The 20,440-nt window shown below is 35.5% G+C and overlaps 2 protein-coding genes across 10 annotated transcripts in view; one reads left to right on the forward strand and one right to left on the reverse strand.

Moving 5' to 3' along the window:
• The window catches only part of ACSS3 (acyl-CoA synthetase short chain family member 3), a 150,743-nt gene extending 136,015 nt beyond the window's left edge, over window positions 1–14,728 (forward strand). The window contains exons 13-15 of one of the 2 annotated variants that reach the window (XM_015598535.2): window positions 11,420–11,519; window positions 11,605–11,780; window positions 12,571–14,728. In XM_015598535.2, the coding sequence (XP_015454021.1) occupies window positions 11,420–11,519; window positions 11,605–11,780; window positions 12,571–12,639 (345 nt within the window). In that variant the 3' untranslated portion in view covers window positions 12,640–14,728. The remainder of the gene's footprint in view (window positions 1–11,419; window positions 11,520–11,604; window positions 11,781–12,570) is intronic. The other variant, XM_006923789.3, reaches the window with a different exon arrangement.
• A 719-nt stretch (window positions 14,729–15,447) lies between these two features.
• PPFIA2 (PTPRF interacting protein alpha 2) overlaps window positions 15,448–20,440 on the reverse strand; it is a 423,368-nt gene continuing 418,375 nt past the window's right edge. For 4 of the 8 annotated variants that reach the window (XM_006923790.2, XM_006923792.2, XM_006923798.2 and 1 more), the window contains 3 exons: window positions 20,118–20,277; window positions 18,834–18,925; window positions 15,448–16,845 (listed from right to left, as the gene is read on the reverse strand). In XM_006923790.2, coding sequence (XP_006923852.1) covers window positions 18,867–18,925; window positions 20,118–20,277 — 219 coding nt within the window. In that variant the 3' untranslated portion in view covers window positions 15,448–16,845; window positions 18,834–18,866. Of the gene's footprint in view, window positions 16,846–18,833; window positions 18,926–20,117; window positions 20,278–20,440 lie in introns of those variants that run through there. The other 4 variants (XM_006923795.2, XM_006923793.2, XM_006923799.2 and 1 more) reach the window with 2 other exon arrangements.

A 20,440-nucleotide genomic window follows, 5' to 3' on the forward strand; every position in this document is an offset into this window, starting at 1 on the left:
AGGAATAAATCCAACTTGATCATGGTGTATAATGTTTTTAATGTGTTGTTGAATTTGGTTTGCTAATATTTTGTTGAAGATTTTAGTATCAATGTTCATAAGAGATATTGGCCTATAGTTTTTTTTTTTGTAATGTCTTTGTCTGGTTTTGGAATCAAGGTAATGGTAGCCTCATCATCAAAGGAGTTAGGGAGCCTTCCATCTTCTTGAAATTTTTGGAATAGTTTGAGAAGAATAGGTGATAATTCTTCTTTGAATATTTGGTGAAAGATGCCTATGAAGCCATCTGGCCCAGGAATTTTGCTTATTGGGAGGTTTTTGATTACTGATTCTATTTCATTGGTGGTAATTGGTCGGTTCAGATTTTCTGTTTCTTCTTGACTCAGTCTTGGGAGATTGTATGTTTCTAGGAATGTGTCTATTTCTTCCCAATTATCCAATTTGTTGGCATATAATTGCTCGTAGTATTTTCTTATGATCCATTGTATTTCTGTGGAGTCCATGGTTATTTCTCCTCTTTCATTTCTGATTTTATTTATTTGAGTCCTCTCTCTTTTTTTCTTTGATGAGTCTGGCTAACGGTCTGTCACTTTGTTTATTCTTTCAAAGAACTAGCTTTTGGTTTCATTGATCTTTTGTATTGTTTTTCCAGACTCTATTTCATTTATTTCCTCTCTGATCTTTATTATTTCCTTCATTCTGTTCACTTTGGGCCTTGTTTCCTGTTCTTTTTCTAGTTCTTTTAATTGTAAGTTTAGATTATTTTAGCTTTTTCTTGTCTCTTGAGGTAGGCCTATATTGCTATGAATTTCCCTCCTAGCACTGCTTTCGTGTGTCCCATAAATTTTGAGACGCTGTGTTTTCATTTTCATTTGTCTCTAGGTATCTTTCAATTTCTTCCTTGATCTCATTAATAATTCATTCATTGTTTAGTAGCATGTTATTTAGCCTCCATGTGTTGTGTATTTTCCTGTTTTTTTTCTTGTCGTCAATATCTAGTTTCATACCATTGTGATCAGAGAAGACAGTTGATATGATTTCAGTCTTCTTAAAGTTACTGAGACTTGATTTGTGTCCTAACATGTGGTCTATCCTTGAAAAATGTTCCATGTGCACTTGAGAAGAATGTATAACTTGCTGCGTTGAGGTAAAAGGCTCTGAAAATATCTACTAAATCCATTTGTTCTAGTGTGTCTTTTAGGCCCACTGTTTCCTTGTTGATTCTTTGCCTGGAAGATCTGTCCATTGGTGTCAATGGGGTGTTAAAGTCTCCTACTATGAGTGTATTACTATTGATCTCTCCTTTTATGTTAGTCAACAATTGCTTTGTATATGTAGGTGCTCCTATGTTGGGTGCATATATGTTTACTAGGGTTATGTCCTCTTGATTTATCAATACCTTTATTATTATGTAATGCCCTTTTTTATCTCCTATTATAGCCTTTGTTTTAAAATCTATTTTATCTGATATAAATATTGTTACCCCAGCTTTCTTTTCATTTCTATTTGCATGAAATATCTTTTTCCATTCCTTTACTTTCAGTCTGTGAGTGTCATTGGATCTGAAGTGGGTCTCTTATAGATAGCATATGCATGGGTCTTATTTTCTTATCCATTCGGTTACCCTATGGTTTTTGATTAGAGCATTTAATCTGTTTACATTTAAAGTGATTACTGATATTGTTACTGCCATTTAATTATTCATACTTGTTATTTCTATTTTCTTTTTTACCCCTTCTCTTTTTACAGAAGACCCTTTAACATTTCTTGTAATGCTGGCTTGTTGACGATGAATTTCTTAAGCATTTTCCTGTCTGGGAAGCTCTTTATCTCACCTTCTATTTTAATCAAAAGCCTTACTGGGTTGAGTATCCATGGTTGTAGATTCTTGTTTTTCATATCTTTGAATATTTCTTACCATTCCCTTACAGCCTACAAAGTTTCCACTGAAAAGTCAGCAGGCATTCTTATGGGAGTACCCTTGTAAGTAACCAGCTTCCTTTCTCTTGCTGCTTTTAAGATTCTCTCTTTGTCTTTGACCTTTGGCATTTTAATTATGATGTATCTTGTTGTAGGTCTGCTTGAATTCCTCTTGTTTGCAACTCTTTGTGCTTCCTGAACCTGTATGTCTAATTCCTTTGCCAGTTTAGGGAAGTTTTCTGTCATTATTTCTTCAAATAGAGCCTCAATCCCTTGCTCTCTTTCTTCCTCTTCAGGTGCTCCTACGATTCGGATATTTTTACACTTCATGTTGTTCCAGAGGTCTCTTAAACTACCCTCATTTTTTTTTTAATTCTTTTTTCTTGCTTGTTGTTCTGATTGAGTGTATTCTGCTACCTTGCCTTCCAATTTTCTGATTCGATCTTCTTCTTCGTCCATTCTACTGTTGAATCCTTCTAGCATATTCTTCATTTCTGTTATCGTATTCCTCATTTCTGTCTGGTTCTTTTTTATGGTTTCTATGTTCTTGTTTATGCTCTCGTTGTGCTCATCCATTCTCCCCATAAGTTCGTTAAGCATCTTTATAACCATTATTTGGAACTCTGACTCTGGTAGGTTGCTTATCTCCATTTCATTTAGCTTATTTTCTGGAGTTTTCTCTTGTTGTTTCATTTGTGGCATGTTTCTTTGTTTTCTAATTTTATTAGCCTCTCTGTATTCTTTTCTAAGTGTCAGGAATATTTGTTTCATCTCTCCGTCTTGGCCAGATGGTCTAAAGTGGGAGGTGTCTTGTCTGGTCCAGTGGCACAGTCTCCCTGGTCCCTTGTGCTAGGAGCTGTGGAGTGACCTTTGTGTGAGTTGTGTGTGATCTTCTGTTGTTGCCAAGCCTTTATTGTCGTCAGTAGATCAGTGAGTAGAATTAACGTTTAGGCTAACTAATTGTGGGAATTGGCTGGACCCTCAGGATAAGAGTAATTGCGTGGGGACTGACCGCACTGAGTGGGATTTGCCCTAGCAAGCTTGTGTACTTGTTGCAACCACTCTTTGTATGTATCACTACTGGAACTATTTAAGAGTTGCTCCATTGTGATCTGGTGCCAGTCTCCAGATGCAGGGGTTTTGTAGCCCCTTGGGAGGGGCTCCCCCATAGGTCAAGGTCAACTGCTGCTTTTGATTGCTCAGGGCTACCCAATGAGAACTACAAAGTGATCTGTTGATGGTTGTTGCCTATGCTGGATCTGTAGGTAAATGGAAGAGACAATGCTGTAGGCAGCTATCAGTTATCTCCTGTCCCTGACCTATGGCAGTTTAGCAGAGGGACCAGTGCTCCTCATGGCCTGATACTGCCTATCAACGCAGTCTCTGAAACTGGATGAGCCTCTGGATGGATGTTGGGTGGCACAGGGACCCTGGGAGTCTCCAGGGTCTATTGAGTAAATTTCCCTTTGCCACCACAGTGTCAGTTTACGTGTCCATGCTGTCTCTGTGGCTCCCTGTACAAATTTCCAATTGTAGCAAGGTCAACTGCTGCCCACCCCAGGCCTAAATGTGCTACCCCAGAGCAGGGGCAACTGCCTATCAATGTGCAGCAAGCACTTTGTGTACTGGATGGGGCAGGAGCTGAGGGAGTTGAGGGCCGTCAGGCCAGTACAGACCCCTGCAATCCCCTTAAGAGATATTGCAGCTCATATAGGCGACAGTGGTCTGTCCACAACTGTTTTCCTCAAAATGTGCTCATTGTACTAGCCAAGGTCTGTTGCCTGCGCTGAGCAACCCCTGAGCCAAGCAGGGCACAAGAAGCTACTTGTCAATAGGCTGAAGGCACTTTGTGGCTTGGTTGAAGTGGGATCTCAGGGAGACAATGTCTGTTCGGCGAATACAGCCTCAGTTTTGCTGTAACTTCTGTGCCTAGGCGTTCCCACCGTAGACACGGATCACAGTGAGACTAGCTGCTGTCAGGGATAGTCTCACAGACCTCTGTGCTCCCCGGACACAATATTGCAACTCTTGCAGGAAGCAAAGGACTGCCTGCCACTGATTTCTGTGCAGTGCCTTCCCTGTGCCAGCCAAAGTTTGTTGCCTGTGTGGATTAGGAGATAGGGGGAAGGGCACGGCTATGGCAGTTCACTGTCAATGGGCCACCTGGGGCAATTTGTGGGTAGGGGGTGATGGGATCTCAGAGAGACAATGACAGTCAAATCTGCTGTTGCTGGGATTAGAAATGCAACTCACAGCAATGGCCGCCCGCTGTGAATACTTGGACCTGAATCAATGGGAGCAGGGCTTGGAATCCATCCAGCAACAACTGCCCTAGGCAATCTGCAGGTTAGGTGGGGTGGGCTGATTCCCTCAGGCCAGCACTCCCTTATGGCTCTGTGGGAGGGGTCTGCACAATCTAGCTGGCATGGTCTATAGATTATGCTGTAGCGGGGCCGGACTAAGGCACAATGGTGGCTGCATTTCCAACCCTTGTTCTGATGCCAGGTAATGCAGACTTTTTCAGAATGAATCCCGTGCGAACTTCACACCCACTGCTAGTGTCCTGGATGAGAGTCCACAGGTCAGAAAGCTTGTGCCCGGGACATCTAGGGGTTAGTTGCCTTCCATCTCACCCAGACAGCCGGAATCCCTTCTAGTTTCTATAGTCAGAGTTATTGGAATGTCCTCTTCACTGGGCTGGGCCCTGGGCTGGCAGCCCCCTAATGAGACCAGGACCCCTTCTCCTTTAGGAGAGCCTTTACAGCGTCACTTTCCCTTGGTGATCCTGCACCACCCGCAGGTGCGAGTCCAGCCCGATTTGTGACTTTGCCCCTCCCACTGGCTTCAATGTGGCTCCTTTATATAAGCAGATGTAGATGTTATGATCAGCTGGATTTCAGGTGATTCTCTAGGTTGATTATTTTATAATTTGGTTGTAATTTCAATGTGGTCCTGCCCAGGAGGAGACGAACCCTGCTTTTACCTAGTCCGCCGTCTTCCTCCAACCGTCTGTGTCATCTTTTCCAGAACCAACCCGGTGATAGTTTAGAGAGTGAGGCGAACTGCACTTTAAATGAAAGCAAATTTTTAAAGTAGTATGATTGATAATGCAGTGGGATCAGAGTATGCAAAATCAAAGTTTATCTCCTTTCCTCTAATTAAAAAATGGTCACATTCTTTAAAGGTGGTACTTACCTATAGTCCAAATTTAACACTTCTGGTCATGGCACTTTTTTTGAAAGTGACAATCAGATATTGAGTAAAAGGAAAAAATTTATAAAATATTTTGGAATATATGACCTTTATGTGCACTCATAATATTTTCTTGTTTTTAACTGGTTCTGAATTTTATAATAACCTGAAATTGAAATTTATGCTTCATGTATTTTGGCTTGTTGACAGAAGGTGGTTCTGGTTGCATGAACTTTTAATTTCTTGCTTGTAGGAGATTACCTCCAATATTTACCTGCATTTCTGACAGACTCAGCTAATCAAAATATGGAGATTACATATAAGCAGCACCTATTATCAGTCAAAATTCTTAGTTCTCTCTTTTATTTTTAGAATGAAATGAGAAATATCGGCCTGTTTAAATATATATTATATATTACATATATAATATATATATATATGTGTATATATATATACACAGACATTATACTTATATATGTTCTACTGATGTCCTTCTCACACTATGTAACAATAGAGTGAGGCAGGCAAAAGGTAGGCAGTTGAAATGGCAAAATTGAAAAACTGTGCCAGAATCAATGGCATTTAACAGGAATTTTGTTAGTGAGTCTTGGAGTACTTATAACACATAACGAGACACACCTCAGCCTTCAAGCTTTAATACAAATTAAATGTTTAACTCTATTATATATTTATGTCTACTAAGAAAATGAATATATCAATTCATATCAGGTCTTTTCTATATTAGAATCTATTAGAGAATTGTGAACTAATATTTTTTTGTGTGTGGCTTTTTCTCAGCTCCTAACAAAATTGCTTAACAAAGTAATAATTAGTATGTATGTGAAATGTTTCTATTGATACCATAACCAGCTTTTATTAAAGTGCCCAAATTTTAATTTATACTTAAATACTTTTCCAGGATTCTCAATAATGGATGCCAGGTTCCATCTTGACTTTTTGAAATAAGACTTAAGGGTCTTAATCGATTGGAAGTCTGGTTCGTAAAAATTAAAAGTAGATTGAATGTTGTTTTACATATGTGGTGAAAATATCCTTTCCAGTTTCTCAAAGTAAAATTTGACAAGTGTATTACCTTACATAAGACTTAAATAAATTCTATTAAAACTATGACATCAAAACATTTCAAGAAATTCTATGTTCTTTTCTGTTCTCATCATAAGAAAATAGAATCCTAGAATAGCTTTTTATAAATTTAATAGGACATTATTCTGGCAGATCCTAACACATGTGAGGACCTTCTGTAATAATTATTAGGAAATAATTATATCAATTGGAACACTTAATTAATCTTTGAAAGCCTAGCATCTAGGTAGACATTTGGGACCCTTTGGTGAAAGTTCAAGGTGTTCTTAAGGAAATTGGGTCTGAAATCTGTTAGTTCAGGTCTTGAGAGCAAAAATTACTGGAAGTCGGTGTGGTCCATCATGCTTGGTTCTCTTTCACAGTTGTGGGCAGACCTTTTTATGCTAAGACATCTCCAGGGAACAAATTGGGCTCCCTGCTTCATTGTTTCACTGGTAGCTTAAGTCTCAGTTTGTTAAAGAATCCTACTAGTATCCTTGGGAGCTAGAAAATCTGGTGTTAAAATACTGCATATAAAGCCTAGGGTAGTGTTCACATATAATTTGTGCTTTGAACGTTGTTCTGACCAATGTGTAATTTTTTGTTTTCCAACTTAACTATTCTATTCACTGCTTTAAGAATGATTTCTTGAATATATTTCCATAAAGTACATATTCAACAAAGATGCCATGCAATTTCAATTCTAGCCAGTGCAAACTAATTACTGGATTTAAATAGTTGTAAAAATTGCTGAATATTTTCCTTAGTATTGATATGACTATTGATGAAGATGTGGACTCTGACAGTTTTCTAGATGATTACAATGTCAGAGGAAATGAAAAAAGCATTCCTCTTCTTGCCACTGCAGAGACACTCTCCCACTGCAGAGTGTCTCTTTGCACCTTATGAGGGTGCTTGATTTAAACTAAATTTTCTAAAATGGAAATACTTAAAAACAGAACTGAGAAGCTTATTTAATTTAGCTCAGTAAAAGTTCAGCCTTTTAAATCCATTAAAATTTACACGAAAATGGCAGTATACCAGTAACAATGAATGACAAGCATTTATCAGACCTATTACCATAACCTTTATAGACTCACTTTTGGTGAGACACCTAGTATTTAAGTTGTATCACATTTTAAAGGTATTTAAATGCCTGTTAACCACAGATCCTTTATGGAATTCATATGGAGGGAATGTATGCATGTGGCTTTTGATCGTTTTCTCTCATAGGACATTTGCTTGGCTTCTGTCCCTTAAATGTTGCCAAGGCATATTTTGATGCTTTCTTTTTTAAAAATTCAGTAGTTGAAATCATTTGGCATACCAGTATTGTTTGTGGGGTCAACACAGAAAGCTGCCTCCCTTCCTTTATGATATCTTTAACATTGATAGATTAATATAATATTTTAAACAGTACAATAATGAACTTCATGTACAGATGACACAGAATTCTGGGAAATGATTGTTTCTCACAGATTTTAGAGAATTTACTTGCAGTTGGCAAAAATAGGAAACTTTGATATTATAAGGAACTGTGTTATGTATTACTTCTGATTTCAAAATACTCCCTGCCCTTATATATAAGCAGTCAACATTTTCCCATTCACTTTTAAAAACATTAAGACCTAGAATATAAACATGGTGAAATTAAAATAACAAGATGAAAGCTAGAACTTTTGACATTTAATTTAGTTAAAATTACAGTCATGCTGGTGAGGTGACAAAATATCTGGATGACTGATTTTTTTATGTTTATAGTGATTTGAACAGCTACCTTGGCATTTAAAAAACTCAGGTATAGAGGCTTGTGGCACCAGTGAACACTTCAATAAGTGGGTTTTTTTTTGACAATTAAAACTGTGCTTAGTCAGGTAAAAGGTTTTTTCTCTACTCATTAAAATGAGAATAGTAAATCAGAATTACAGGATTGAGCTTACTCCATCTATATCCTACCTGTTAAAGACAAAATATTCTCTTCTATGAACTGGTGACTGCACTAACTACCAAAACAAATCTCTAGCAAGAAAATTTGTTTTTACTTTTAACACAGGGACCTAAAAAGTAAATAAGATCTGAACAAATAGGAAAGCTGTTGGAAGTATTTTGAGAGTTCAACGTGAAGCAGTGGGAGGACATGGTATTATATGGTCCATGTTTTGCAAAAGCTTTTAAGTCAGGCTCAACTAATGGAAAGAAGGAGTAGACATCTTTATCTCTGGAATGAAGTTAATAAAACATATGGTACAAAAATCATTCATATAACACCTACTATGTATCCTCAGCACCATAGAAGTCTAAAACTATGTGGATGAGAACAACTCAGTGCTTCAAAGATGATGCTAACAATAGGATTTATGAGAAATGTTGATTTGTATGTTTAACTGGGGTCGTGTGAGGAAGTACCCTGGGTTCATACCAAACATTCTAGCAGTTCATTGAGTCTTCTAGGAGTTCAGAGAAAACTCATTTTCAACTCAGCTTAATCAAATAAAAAAATATTCACAGAAAGTTTGGGACTTGAAAGTGGCATATCCTAGATTCTGTTGATTTTTCTCCTACCTGTCTGGCTGTGCCTTGTTAGTTTAGTTTCCCAGCTTCTTTTTCCTGAAGCCATTAGCTGTTGATGATCCTTAAGACTCTCATCCCTTTCTTCTCAATACTTTCACCCTAAATAATCTTATCCATGTCCATAGCTTTCATTAACATCTATACATCAATGGCATTGAAATATGCATTTCTAGATTAAGACTCTCCTCAGATCCAACTGCCTTGATTTGGATATCTCAAAGGCATGTCAATGAAACATCTCCAAGACTTATTACATGATCTTTCCTCTCAAGCCTAGCCCTCACTGGCATTTTCTTGCTTAGAAAATGACATCACTAGTCAACCAGCTGCTCAAACCAAAAACACAGAATCATCCTTAACCCCTCTGCCTTCTTCTTGCTCATATTTAATTTACCGTTAAATTTTGTCCATTTTATCTCTAAGAAACTCTAGAATCTTCATACCTACTACCATATCCTTAGTCTAATCTAATAGCCTCTTGAATAGTTTCACTGCACAAACTGTGATTCTCACTCTCAGCAATCTTCTATTTATTCTGCACGAGGAAACAAACTTGTGTTTTTCAAAATCCACCCTAAAGGGAAAGAAGCCAGTCTGGAAAAGCTGTATGCTGTACGATTTCAACTATATGACATTTTGTAAAAGGACTTTGGAGACAGTAAAAAGATCATTGTTCGCTAGGTGTTAGCAGGAAGTGAAAGATAAATAGGCAGAGCACAGGGGAATTTTTAGGGCAGTGAAACCATTCTGTAAAATATTATCATGGTGGATATGTCATAAAACACACAGAATGTACAACATTAGGTGTGAACTCTGATGTAAACTAAGGACTAAGATGATAATGATATGTCAGTGGCAACAAATATACCACTCTGGTGAGGGATTTTGATAGTGGGGAAGCTTATTGGTATATGGGGGCAGGAAGACTATGAGATTTTCTGTACTTTCTGCTCAATTTTGCTATGGACCTAAAACTACTCTAAAAAAAAAATAAAATCTATTTAAAAAACTGTTCTGATCTTGCATCTCCTCTTCAACTTCTGAAAATGCTTTATTACTTCCAATGCTGCTAAAATACGTTGGAAGTCATTAGCACAGCCTGTCTTTAACTCTGCAGCTTCGTTTCCTCTTGTACCATTCTCGAACTTGCTCTTGCTTTCCAGCCACAGCAGTTTCTTTCAGGTGTGAATGGTATATGCACAGTCCTTCCACAGGGCTTCTGTCCTGCCCCACTCCTCCTTGCTGAATTGGTGTGTCTACTAATCCTTTAGATCTGAACTTATTTCCTAAGGGAAGGCATCTCTGATATCTATATCTTTCTGCCAAGTTAGTTACTTTTGCTATATCTCTCATATAAAAAAAACGCATTATTTCCCCCAAAGCCCTTAGCATTTTTATATTTAGATATTCATAATAATTAAATATTTATGATTACTTATTAATATTGCTCTCCCCTGCTAGACTATAAGCACCATGAGACAGTGCTCAGCCTGTTTTTGCTCACTATTAAGTCTAGTGCTTGGAATGAAGGAGATATTTAGTAAATATTTGTTGAATGAATGACTAGAAGAATGAGAACTACCATATGAGCTGTTGGTATATTGCTCACTGTTTTCTCTTGCCATTAGGGATTTGTAGTCACTGAAATATGTATTACTTTCTCAGAAAATGACTTTTGAATATTCATTTTTAAAAGTCCCAGCAGAAATGGTGTTTTAAACCTTAAGCTTCTGTATTTCATGTGGTTACTCTGTGGGTTCTTCTGATTCCAGATAGATAGCTTTGTTCTTTAACCCTTTTTCCATTTGCCTGGAGATAACTTACAGATTACAATCATACCCTTACCCCCAAAGTTTGCTATGAAGTATATTGCTTTTATTATTATTTTCATATGGCTGTAGTATAGTGATAGTCTTTGGAAACAAATGACATTATTCTATTTATAGCATTCTGTTTTAGTGGTTTCATCGCTGAAAATGTCAAATCTTAGAAAATTCCTATGTGAACTGCATTTTTTTTTTTTTCTAATCGGGAAAAGGGTTAAGACATTCAGAGCTTAGGGTGAGCAATATGAAAATGGTTGCTTGATAGTGATGATTATTTTATGTCAGGGCTTCATTCCTTGTCCAGTCTCTTCTTTCAAGTCTTAGAAAATCTCTTTGGGTAGGTAGTCGTCATTCAAGAAAAGAAATGCTCTGTTCTTTGCTTAGTAACATGCGAAAATAAAATCACTATTCATGGGGCTGCCGTGGGTTCCTCTAGTAGGTGTGCTCATGGTAGCCATCACTAAAGCAAAATCACCATGAGGCCGTTTGTTTTCAGAGGCCCATTGCAATCTGTTTACATGTGATATTCACTGCATATTTTCCTTGACTTCATTAATAAACAATTTGAGATAAAGGAACAATTTCCTTATATTCCAAGTAAGTTAAGCAATTTATCTTAATTACTGTCAGCCTTTAGTGAGTGACTGCTGTGGGGATCCTAACCATGCATTCCCATAGTAATGATGTGAATTGTAAATTTGTAGTAATTTTCACACAGGCAGCTATGGGTTTTTGAATTCTCTTACATACACTCCCCCCTCCCCATTGAAATAATTTATACACACACATACACACACACACTAAATGAATACTTTTCTTTATTACAGTCAGTCCTTTCCCATGGCAGTGTGGGCGACTGTGCCGTGGTTGGCAAGGAAGATCCTTTGAAAGGTCATGTCCCCTTAGCCCTCTGCGTGTTAAGAGAAGGTGAGAGATTTTTGTCCTCCCTATCTGGGTCCTGAATGACTGACTTAGGTTAATTCAGTGCTTACCATCTGAACTTTCTCCCTAGGTATAAATACAACTGAGGAACAAGTTTTGAAAGAAATTCTGAAACATGTTAGACAGAGCATCGGCCCTGTGGCTGCTTTTCAAAATGCTGTATTTGTCAAACAATTACCCAAAACTAGATCTGGCAAAATTCCCCGATCAGCTCTGTCTGCCCTTGTCAATGGGAAGCCTTATAAGGTAAGTTATCAAGGACGTTTAATGCTGGTTCTAGAATTTTTTTCCCCTATTTTTTTGTCATCAACAAAGTTCTAAAAAAATGGTTCTCAAGCATGAATTGTATTCCTAAAAATACATAATAGCACTTTTTTTTTTCAAGGTTAGGGGGAAATTTCATAGCTACCCTGTAAGAATGAGGGTTGAGAGAGAAACACAGAATAATTAAAACCATATTCTTTGAGATTACAGGAATTGGTGTATGAAATATTTTTACTATTAGTAAATATGTCAGTTAAAGTCAAATGAACTTGTGGAAACTCAATCTAATTGAATTAAAGGTACATTTTCCTTCATTGTAGTCATTATGGCTATTAGCGAATTAGTAAATATGTAGATATGCTGATTGTGTTGAGTGAAAATTATTTTGGGGACTTTTAGGCTGATTCCAACATAAATATTCTTTTAATTTGTGTGCATTTTCATAGATATGCATATTTTTAGTCGTTATATGAGCAAATGCAAAAAAAAATTTTTTCTTTTTATAGAGGCATATAGAAAGTCCAATAAGAGGAACTCTCTAGAGAGTATCATCGAGGACAAACAGTTTTGCTAATTGAACAGTTTATTTTCATTATCTGGAAGACTATAGACACATTTTAAAATGTTAAGTTCAAAGTTTACTATTTTTGAGCATTTCCATATGAGTATTATAAGATAATGAGGAATACACATTGTATGTAATTATTTAATTATAAGAAGAGTGAAAGGGGTTCAAGGAAGAGCATTCATATGTTTCTAATTTTCTTCCCAGGTAACGCCTACAATTGAAGACCCCAGCATTTTTAGGCACATAGAAGAAGTGCTGAAGAAAGCATCATGACATTTTCTTTTTCGAGTCAATTTGAGTCAGTTTTTTAATTGAAGTCAAGTTTTTATTTTCCAGAAATAAATATTTAAATAGAAATTACTTGCAAACTGAAATGTGAATTGTGACGCTTGGTCAAAAAAAAAATGCATTTGAAGACTAGTGAAGGACATGCATCTTCTGTTTGATTAGACCCAATTAGCATTGTTATCAATTATCCGTAACATGGCTCATTATAAAGTTGTCTAGAAATTTTAGAAAAGCATATCTAATGTATGATTTTAAAAAATTGTACCCCCCCCCCAATTTTTAATTGAAAGTGACTTCCTTAAAATAGTAATATGCAGCTTTGATCTAAAACCTAAGACTCAAGTTGAAGTCAGGAAATTCTTACAATTTTTCTTACAGAAATTTGGAATACTTTCTAATTTTCTTGAGATGCCCACACACATGATTATTTTAAATGAAATGGGAAGTTTTAGGTAATTGTCTAATCAGATGATTTTCTAGGTAAAAGGACCTGTCTGGTCACACATTTCCTAAGGGAGTGATGGATACCAGGGCATAGCTCTGTCCTCAGGTCATTTGTTACTTAGTCCAGGGAAATCACTGGCCTGGCAGAGAGCCTAGAAGTCCTTTAATCCTTTCTCTTGGTCATGGAGATGAGGGCTCTTTGCAGCCCCTCCTGTCTCCGTTCTTAGTTGACTGAGTACTTAAGGATTCCAGCTTCTTATGGAAACAAGGGAATGATATAGAAATGGGATATACTGGCAGAGAAAGCTTGTAAGGAAAAAAATATAAACATTTTAATGCGATCAGGACGAGTTCTTAAGAGAAACCAAAAAAAAAAAAATCTAGATTTTTATGTGAAATCTCTAATTTTAAAATGACTCGCTAAAAAAGATATTGTGACATCCAAACACATCTTTCATGTAAACTTCTATAAAACTATTGAGCATTGAAAAAAATTGAAAATGGTTCTTTGTTAATAAGCTTATGTCAATGTAGCAATTAACCGGAGTAGATATAGATAAGTAAATATTTGTTTTATGTAGGGCTCTACAGAATACCAGTAATCAAAGAATACATTTAAATGCAAAAATATACTATACCCATTGAGTCTTTGATGTTACTCAAAGTATTCCTTCATCTTTTAGTCCATCAGGAACATTATTATCAAGAGCAACCATCTTAACATAATGGTCTGGGTACATGAAATACATGTCAAAGATAATAGATGAGAGCTTATTTACTTGCTTTTTTCATAAAAATCACCTACAACCTGTAGAAAGACATTTTGAAAATGTATGCTTTTTTGGGAGGTGGGGTGGGGACCATAGGCTATAATACAAATGACTTCTTAAAGTCAATTCTTATTTGCTTAAATTGGCTTTTTGATTGTTACACCTGGAAAAAATACACTCATCTAATTGTTCCCATTAATTTTCTTAGTAGCTTAAACTAGCTAGCCATTCAGCTTATAATTTGAAGCTGTTGAGTGCCTTGAGCTGTTGCTTCTGTTGGGTACATTTTATCCATGATCACATCTATAATCTTAACAAATAATCTATTTTTAATGTCTTAGCATTAAATTGTATTACCTTATTTTTTTCATATAAGATTCACTTAATTCAAAATGGCTAATGCTTCACCTGAAAGTATCATTTGCGAGGTATAAACTCAAGGTATATTGTACAGATCCAAGAAGTATATAAAGGTTACATCTTTGGTCCTCTTGCACATTTTTCCTGGTAATCATATCTAAAGGGACAATTCAGCAAGCAGGCTTGAGCTATATTCCAGTTGAGTGGGAAGAAAACAATGCACAAGACTGGGCAAGTAGCTTTTTCTTGTATCTGGTTGAGGAAATTTATCTCCTTTGCAGGATCAGAGAAAGTACTGTTACTTTCATATGAGTAAACGTGCTTAAAGTTTGGAAGGAAAAAGGAATTTTCTGTTTTAATACTAACTGTGAAGCACTTTTACTGGATAGTACCTAAAATATTCTGAATTAAATGTATCTTTAAAAATAACAGTATGTTATTAAAAATGCAATCATCTTTAAATATGCTGAAATAAATCTCCATGATATTTTAAATTTTTATAATTTTTTTACTGTAAGTCACTGATAAAACTAAAATATAAAGATTTTCTTTAAAAATATGTAGTAGTGTTTTTCCATTATTTTTTGCTCATGAAAATGTACTATCTACATACAAACGAGTCCTGTTTTACATTTAGATGGCCAATTTATTTATATGAAATTGTATTTGTAAAGGCTGGGATCATTAAAAATGTAAAAATTCATAATGTTCATAGTTGGTCATGAAATGGGTTTTAAATGGATTTTAGAATCTGGCAGAAAGTATCTGATACATTGCAGAGTTCTTTATGCTTTTTTGAGGCAAGTAGGTGGATCTTTTTTATCCATATGTTAGAGTCTGTTATAAGTGATTAACATTCTTTACTAGGTGATCTCTAAAGGGGAAAAACTGTTTCTGTGATAAAGTCCTGTATAAGAGTATATATAAATCTAGTTTATATTATTATAATATCATAGTTTCTATATTATATTTCATTTCTGTAAGTCAGCATTCCCATGTCCAGATGAGCTCAAAAAGCTCTTTCTCATTGTTTTTGCTCAGGCAACAGTTTCAGAAAATTTAAAAATCACTCTTATAAGCAAGTTTAGTACTCCCTCTTGTGGCAGACTCACTTTTGAAGATAAATATTAGATTGAGTCACTAAAAGAACAATTTTCATTATAGTTTAAATAAATTGTTAAACTTTAAGTGACTAGAAAACAAAGCTTAAACAGAGAACTGGAAGTATTCTTTTTTTTATTGACAATGGAGAAGGTTTCTGTTACCATTACCTTTTGACTGAATCTGTTAAACAAAAATAGACATCAAAACAAATGTAATGTACGTGCAAACATAGCAAATCAAATACAAAAAAAGAAATTACTAATGACAGGTTTTGCACTTAATAAGATCAAGTAGCAGAAAATCAGCAGTTAGATAAATGGTAATATTAAATAGGTTGTACTTTGAAATCTCCCATATAAACAAAGAATAAACAACAGTAACACCACCAAATAAAGCCACAAGGAAGAGATTACTCTTCTATACTTTATACACTATATATGTTAATCATTCTGTCTTTCCTTTATTTCCTCTGATAAGATTGACTTCAGGGAAGTCGAAACAAGGCCATCTCGGCTAAAAGCTTATAACATTAGACATGAGTCGGCTATTGCCCTGTTACACTGACAAAAGGGAAGAGTTTCTGGGATTTTGTTTTTCTCCAGTGGAAATGAGCCTCAGACTCTGCAGTGGTTGACATTCACTGAACAGTGCTGGCTGGCGGTTCAAGATATTTGCATGAATGTGTGATTCTTAGTAAAGAAGTTTTTTCTTAAATTATTATTATTGGTCCACAGGTAACAAGAGAAGATAATGTTTTTCCTTTATAAATTTTTTTTTAAATAATTGCTTTGACTCTTGTAAACAGTTTGGCTTTGTTTTGTATTGAAAAGGAGATCGAGCCATCACAGTGCTATTTCTAAAGATAGAGGACATCCCTGATTGCCTTTAAAGGTCTATTTTTGGCTCCAGAACCAGGTTAAATCATTCTTTTTGACATGATCAGAGGCAGGTTTTCAGCTTTAAGTATTGACAGACTTGAAGGTGAAACATGTGGAGGCATGAAACATGCTTCCAGGAAACATATCAATTTGACTGTTATAATTCAAAAACTGTAAAAATGGTGGAATGGTAAAATACAAACAGTACTTGGAATTGTCAAATGTTTGCACTCAAGACTCCATGAACCATATATTTTATTTTTTAAAAAATCATATTTATATCCATTTACATAAGACTTACACATTTAAAAAGAAATACATACACAGTAATACATAAATGCCTAGTATATTACAATAAAACATGAAAAAACAAGTGGCTCCATTTCATAAAAGCATCTGTTGTACAGAATTTATGATGTGGATGATGCTTATTATTCAAATGACTTAAGCATTTCTTTCAATTATAGTACACTAATCAAACTTAATATCTGACCCCCCCACCCCAATCACATTTTCAGTTTAATAAACCATTACTTGTGGTTATTTCCTTAGAAATCAGTCTTCACAAAGGTATTCACTGCTCGTCTTCTTAGGTGGTAGTGCACTTTAGGTAGGGTAGACTGAAAAGACGACATCTAGAATATTTAATGGATAGTGTTAGTTTACTCAAAGGTCCCAGACCAGAAAATCCCCCTCTTCTACTCTTGGTGTACCTCCATGCAGCCTGCCTACTTCTGTCCTGAGATAAGCAATAGGATATCAATCATCTAGAAAGTAACCAACAGCTATATGTAATGAACATTTGCTCTTCAATTTCATGCAGGTAAGCTTAAATAATACTTGCTCAACTTTGTGGAAAGTATGGCAATAATATAAAAAAAGATAATCACAAAATGCGACCAGTCCTTTTGAAAACTTAAGTTTGCTCATTAATACCTTGTGTTTAGTTGACCTACTTAATGGAAAAGTTCCTATATTTTAGAGCTCTTAAAAAGATACCTTTGTTTGATAGTGACAAAAATATAATGATAATAAAACATGTTTTAAAGAATAATGGTCAGTGCTGTGGCATCATTGATTCTTTCCAGTCATAATATACTCGGGAAAAGTTCACAATTGCTATTCCTAACACAAAATAAATAATATGTTCTAAATTAATAGCAAAAGTGATGTTTCATCAAAATACAAATTGATTGTCCTAGATTAACTCACTGTAAATAAAACCTTTATCTCATTTAATGGTAAAAACTAGGAAATAGGAACTCAAATGCCATGCACAAAATACAGATTGCAAATAGTTAAAAGAGTAATTCTACCCATCAGTCTAGAGCTAAGAAGCAAGCACTACTCAACATATTAAATAGTCATTTGTAAATTAGTGAAGTATTTAGTTCTGGGAAAATTATCATGTTATGTGTAGAAGCTATTACAAACAGTATTTTGGAAAGCCCCTTATTGAGCCAAATTATAATATACTTTGGATCATGCCTAATTAGATGCCAAATTGTATACCATAATTAAAATTTTAATGTTAGGGTTTTATATTCTGAAATTAAATCTCTTATCTGAAAGCTTTTTGTTTTATCATCAACAGCTTCAAATAGTGACCTAAATAAGGCAGCATACCAGCTCCCATATTAGGCCCCAAAGACCAACAATAAATTGTGTGGAGCGTTTAGTTCAAGGCAATAAATAAACAGCACAAGATGAGCTGTTCCTCTGCCTATAACTGCTTCCTCTCCTCTGTGCACACATTTGGTTCTAATTATTGCTCTAAAAGTATTTTTCCAAATTAATTCACTGTAAATGGTAGAATATTTTGGTAACATAGTTCTAGGTTAAGAAATGTTTTACAAGCATTTGTCATTTATAATGTAGGAAACCACAGTTTTATTAACATTGCCAATAAAACTTCATTTTGGCATGGATTTAGAAGTCAATTCCATCAACTAATATTTCTCTCTATATAAATGTCTTACACCTTATGATTATGTATCAAGGTTTTCTGATAGTTCTGTCAGCCATTCTTACAAGTACTTTCACCTTGTTCCTATGCTATAAGCCCACGTACTTAAAATTCACACTTGTTTTCAAGAAATATAAATCACCTTGATGAAAGACAACATGCTAAAAGTTGTATATTTTCAATTATGCTTTTATTTTTAACACAAAATCATCTCCAAATCATTTTCTTGTCTCTGCCACTATTTGACTCTGTGTACCTACCAGAATCACTATGCATCTATTTCGGCTTCCCCTATATACTCACTTGAAGGGGTATTATTCTGTAAGTGCCAAACTCTCATCAATAAAATACTATGTGTGCCGATATAAAATGCCATTAAAAAGTAGAAGACGGTATGGTAGCAACCCATTGAGTGTAACAAGATAGTGACAGGCCTCCAACAGACAGACCTTAAACCATAGCAGATAGATGATGACAGGAAATCCTAGATTAAGAGCTAAAATATAAAGGTTCCTTTTTACACTCTAACAATTCAAAGGGGTTATCTCACTTCTGTACTGCTAGGTCATACCAAAGAGTATTGTGTATATTCACTAGTCTATGTAGGTTCCACTTTTTTGGTGGTTTCTTTTTTGTCAGCCAAGGAAAACTACTCACAGCAAGTCAGTGCTGCCTCCTTTGAGTAGCTTGTCAACATGAGTATGTGCGAACAGTGGAGTTGTCTAACCTCTGCAGTCTTGATGAAGTAACTGCAAATGGAGAAAAGGGCTTTAGAGGGACTTGATGATTGAGTACACAATTTCAGATGAGAAGGATTTATTTTCCCTGCATAAAGGGATCCTGAACATATTAGTAGAACTTCTTTCTCTCAGATATAAGCCACTCACATTCCTTGTCCCTAGACCAAGTTACTAGTGAAAATTTCTTTCAGTGCGATTCAACTGAGCTTTAGCGTTGTGTATTTCCCCTTAGATGGAATCTGTAATGAGAGCAGCTCCCCGAGGTGCTTCTGTTTTGGAAGCGAAGACTGATCTTAGAGAATTCAATATAGTGGATGTTTTCCCCTCTGAGTATTGAAGAGCTTCTACACTAATTTTAGCTGTGTTAAATTCCTAATGAATTTTACTAAGATGTTCCATAATATTAACAAGTTAGAAAAAAATGTAGATTAAATATTACAGTTTATATAAGAATGAATTTTAAGGGCCACGATAACTGTAACCTTGAAAAGAAATAATGACTCTCGGGGATTGTTTTAATAAAGAGAGTGGGGCTATTTTTTTTAATGCTTACTAAACAGAAATAACTTTGTCACTACCATTTGTAATTGTCTCTCCTTCAGAATGGCTACTTTCTTTTGTGAAGTATATAACTCAAGTCTAATGTCCACAGAAGGAAATACTAATTGTAACATTACTGTTGGTTTTGTGTTTGTTTAATTCTCTTCTCATGGTTGTGCTTGTTTATTTAAGGCCTTCTGCCTTGGTCAGAGGTGAGAATACCTGATGAGCTTGAGTGTCTAAGGCGAAATATAAAACTTGCAATATTCAGACACGTGGGGTGACCGTGGAGTTAATTTACATTTATGAAGGACCCTCAGTCCAAGTCCAACCTCTACCTAAACAAATTATTTACTTTAGGAATAGAAGAGTAAAGAAACACAAATCATGCAGATGTTTATTATTCTTCCTAGATGTGGACATTAGCCAAAATCTTTTTTAGGATATTATAAATAATTTTTAAAAAATGAATAAAGTGCCATGAATTCATGCATTAGCAGTTTACAAAACAGTCTGATCTGATGAAAGCAAAGTAAACTTCAAGCAGAGCAAACCAACTCAAGAAAACAATTCCAGAAAGCTATGCAAGGGCAGAGAATGATAACTAGCATTTGTTAAACAAGCTTTTCATTTTTTAAGCAGAAAGGGAAAACTACTGTACCATCCGTTGTCATTTTCCTTGACTGCCCAGAAGTTGTGGTTAACCTAAATCCAGCTGGTAATGTTTCTGAGGACCCAGGCATCATGCTAATTCCATGTACTTCACGGGGAGGAAACTGCCTTCTCCAGGTAGACCCACGCCTGAAATTCTTGTCATCACTCTGCCAGTACAGAGTTAGAAAAATGTAACATTGATTATTTACATTCAGTCTATATAGCATACATATAGAATACTATGCTTTATTCTAAGAGTTCTATTAATTCCAAAATGAAAATGCAGGAAGTTTGAAACCGGTGTTTTTATAAAAAAAAGGTTTCCTATCA

This window comes from Pteropus alecto, unplaced genomic scaffold (assembly GCF_000325575.1).
Source record: "Pteropus alecto unplaced genomic scaffold, ASM32557v1 scaffold76, whole genome shotgun sequence".
Taxonomy (NCBI): domain Eukaryota; kingdom Metazoa; phylum Chordata; class Mammalia; order Chiroptera; family Pteropodidae; genus Pteropus; species Pteropus alecto.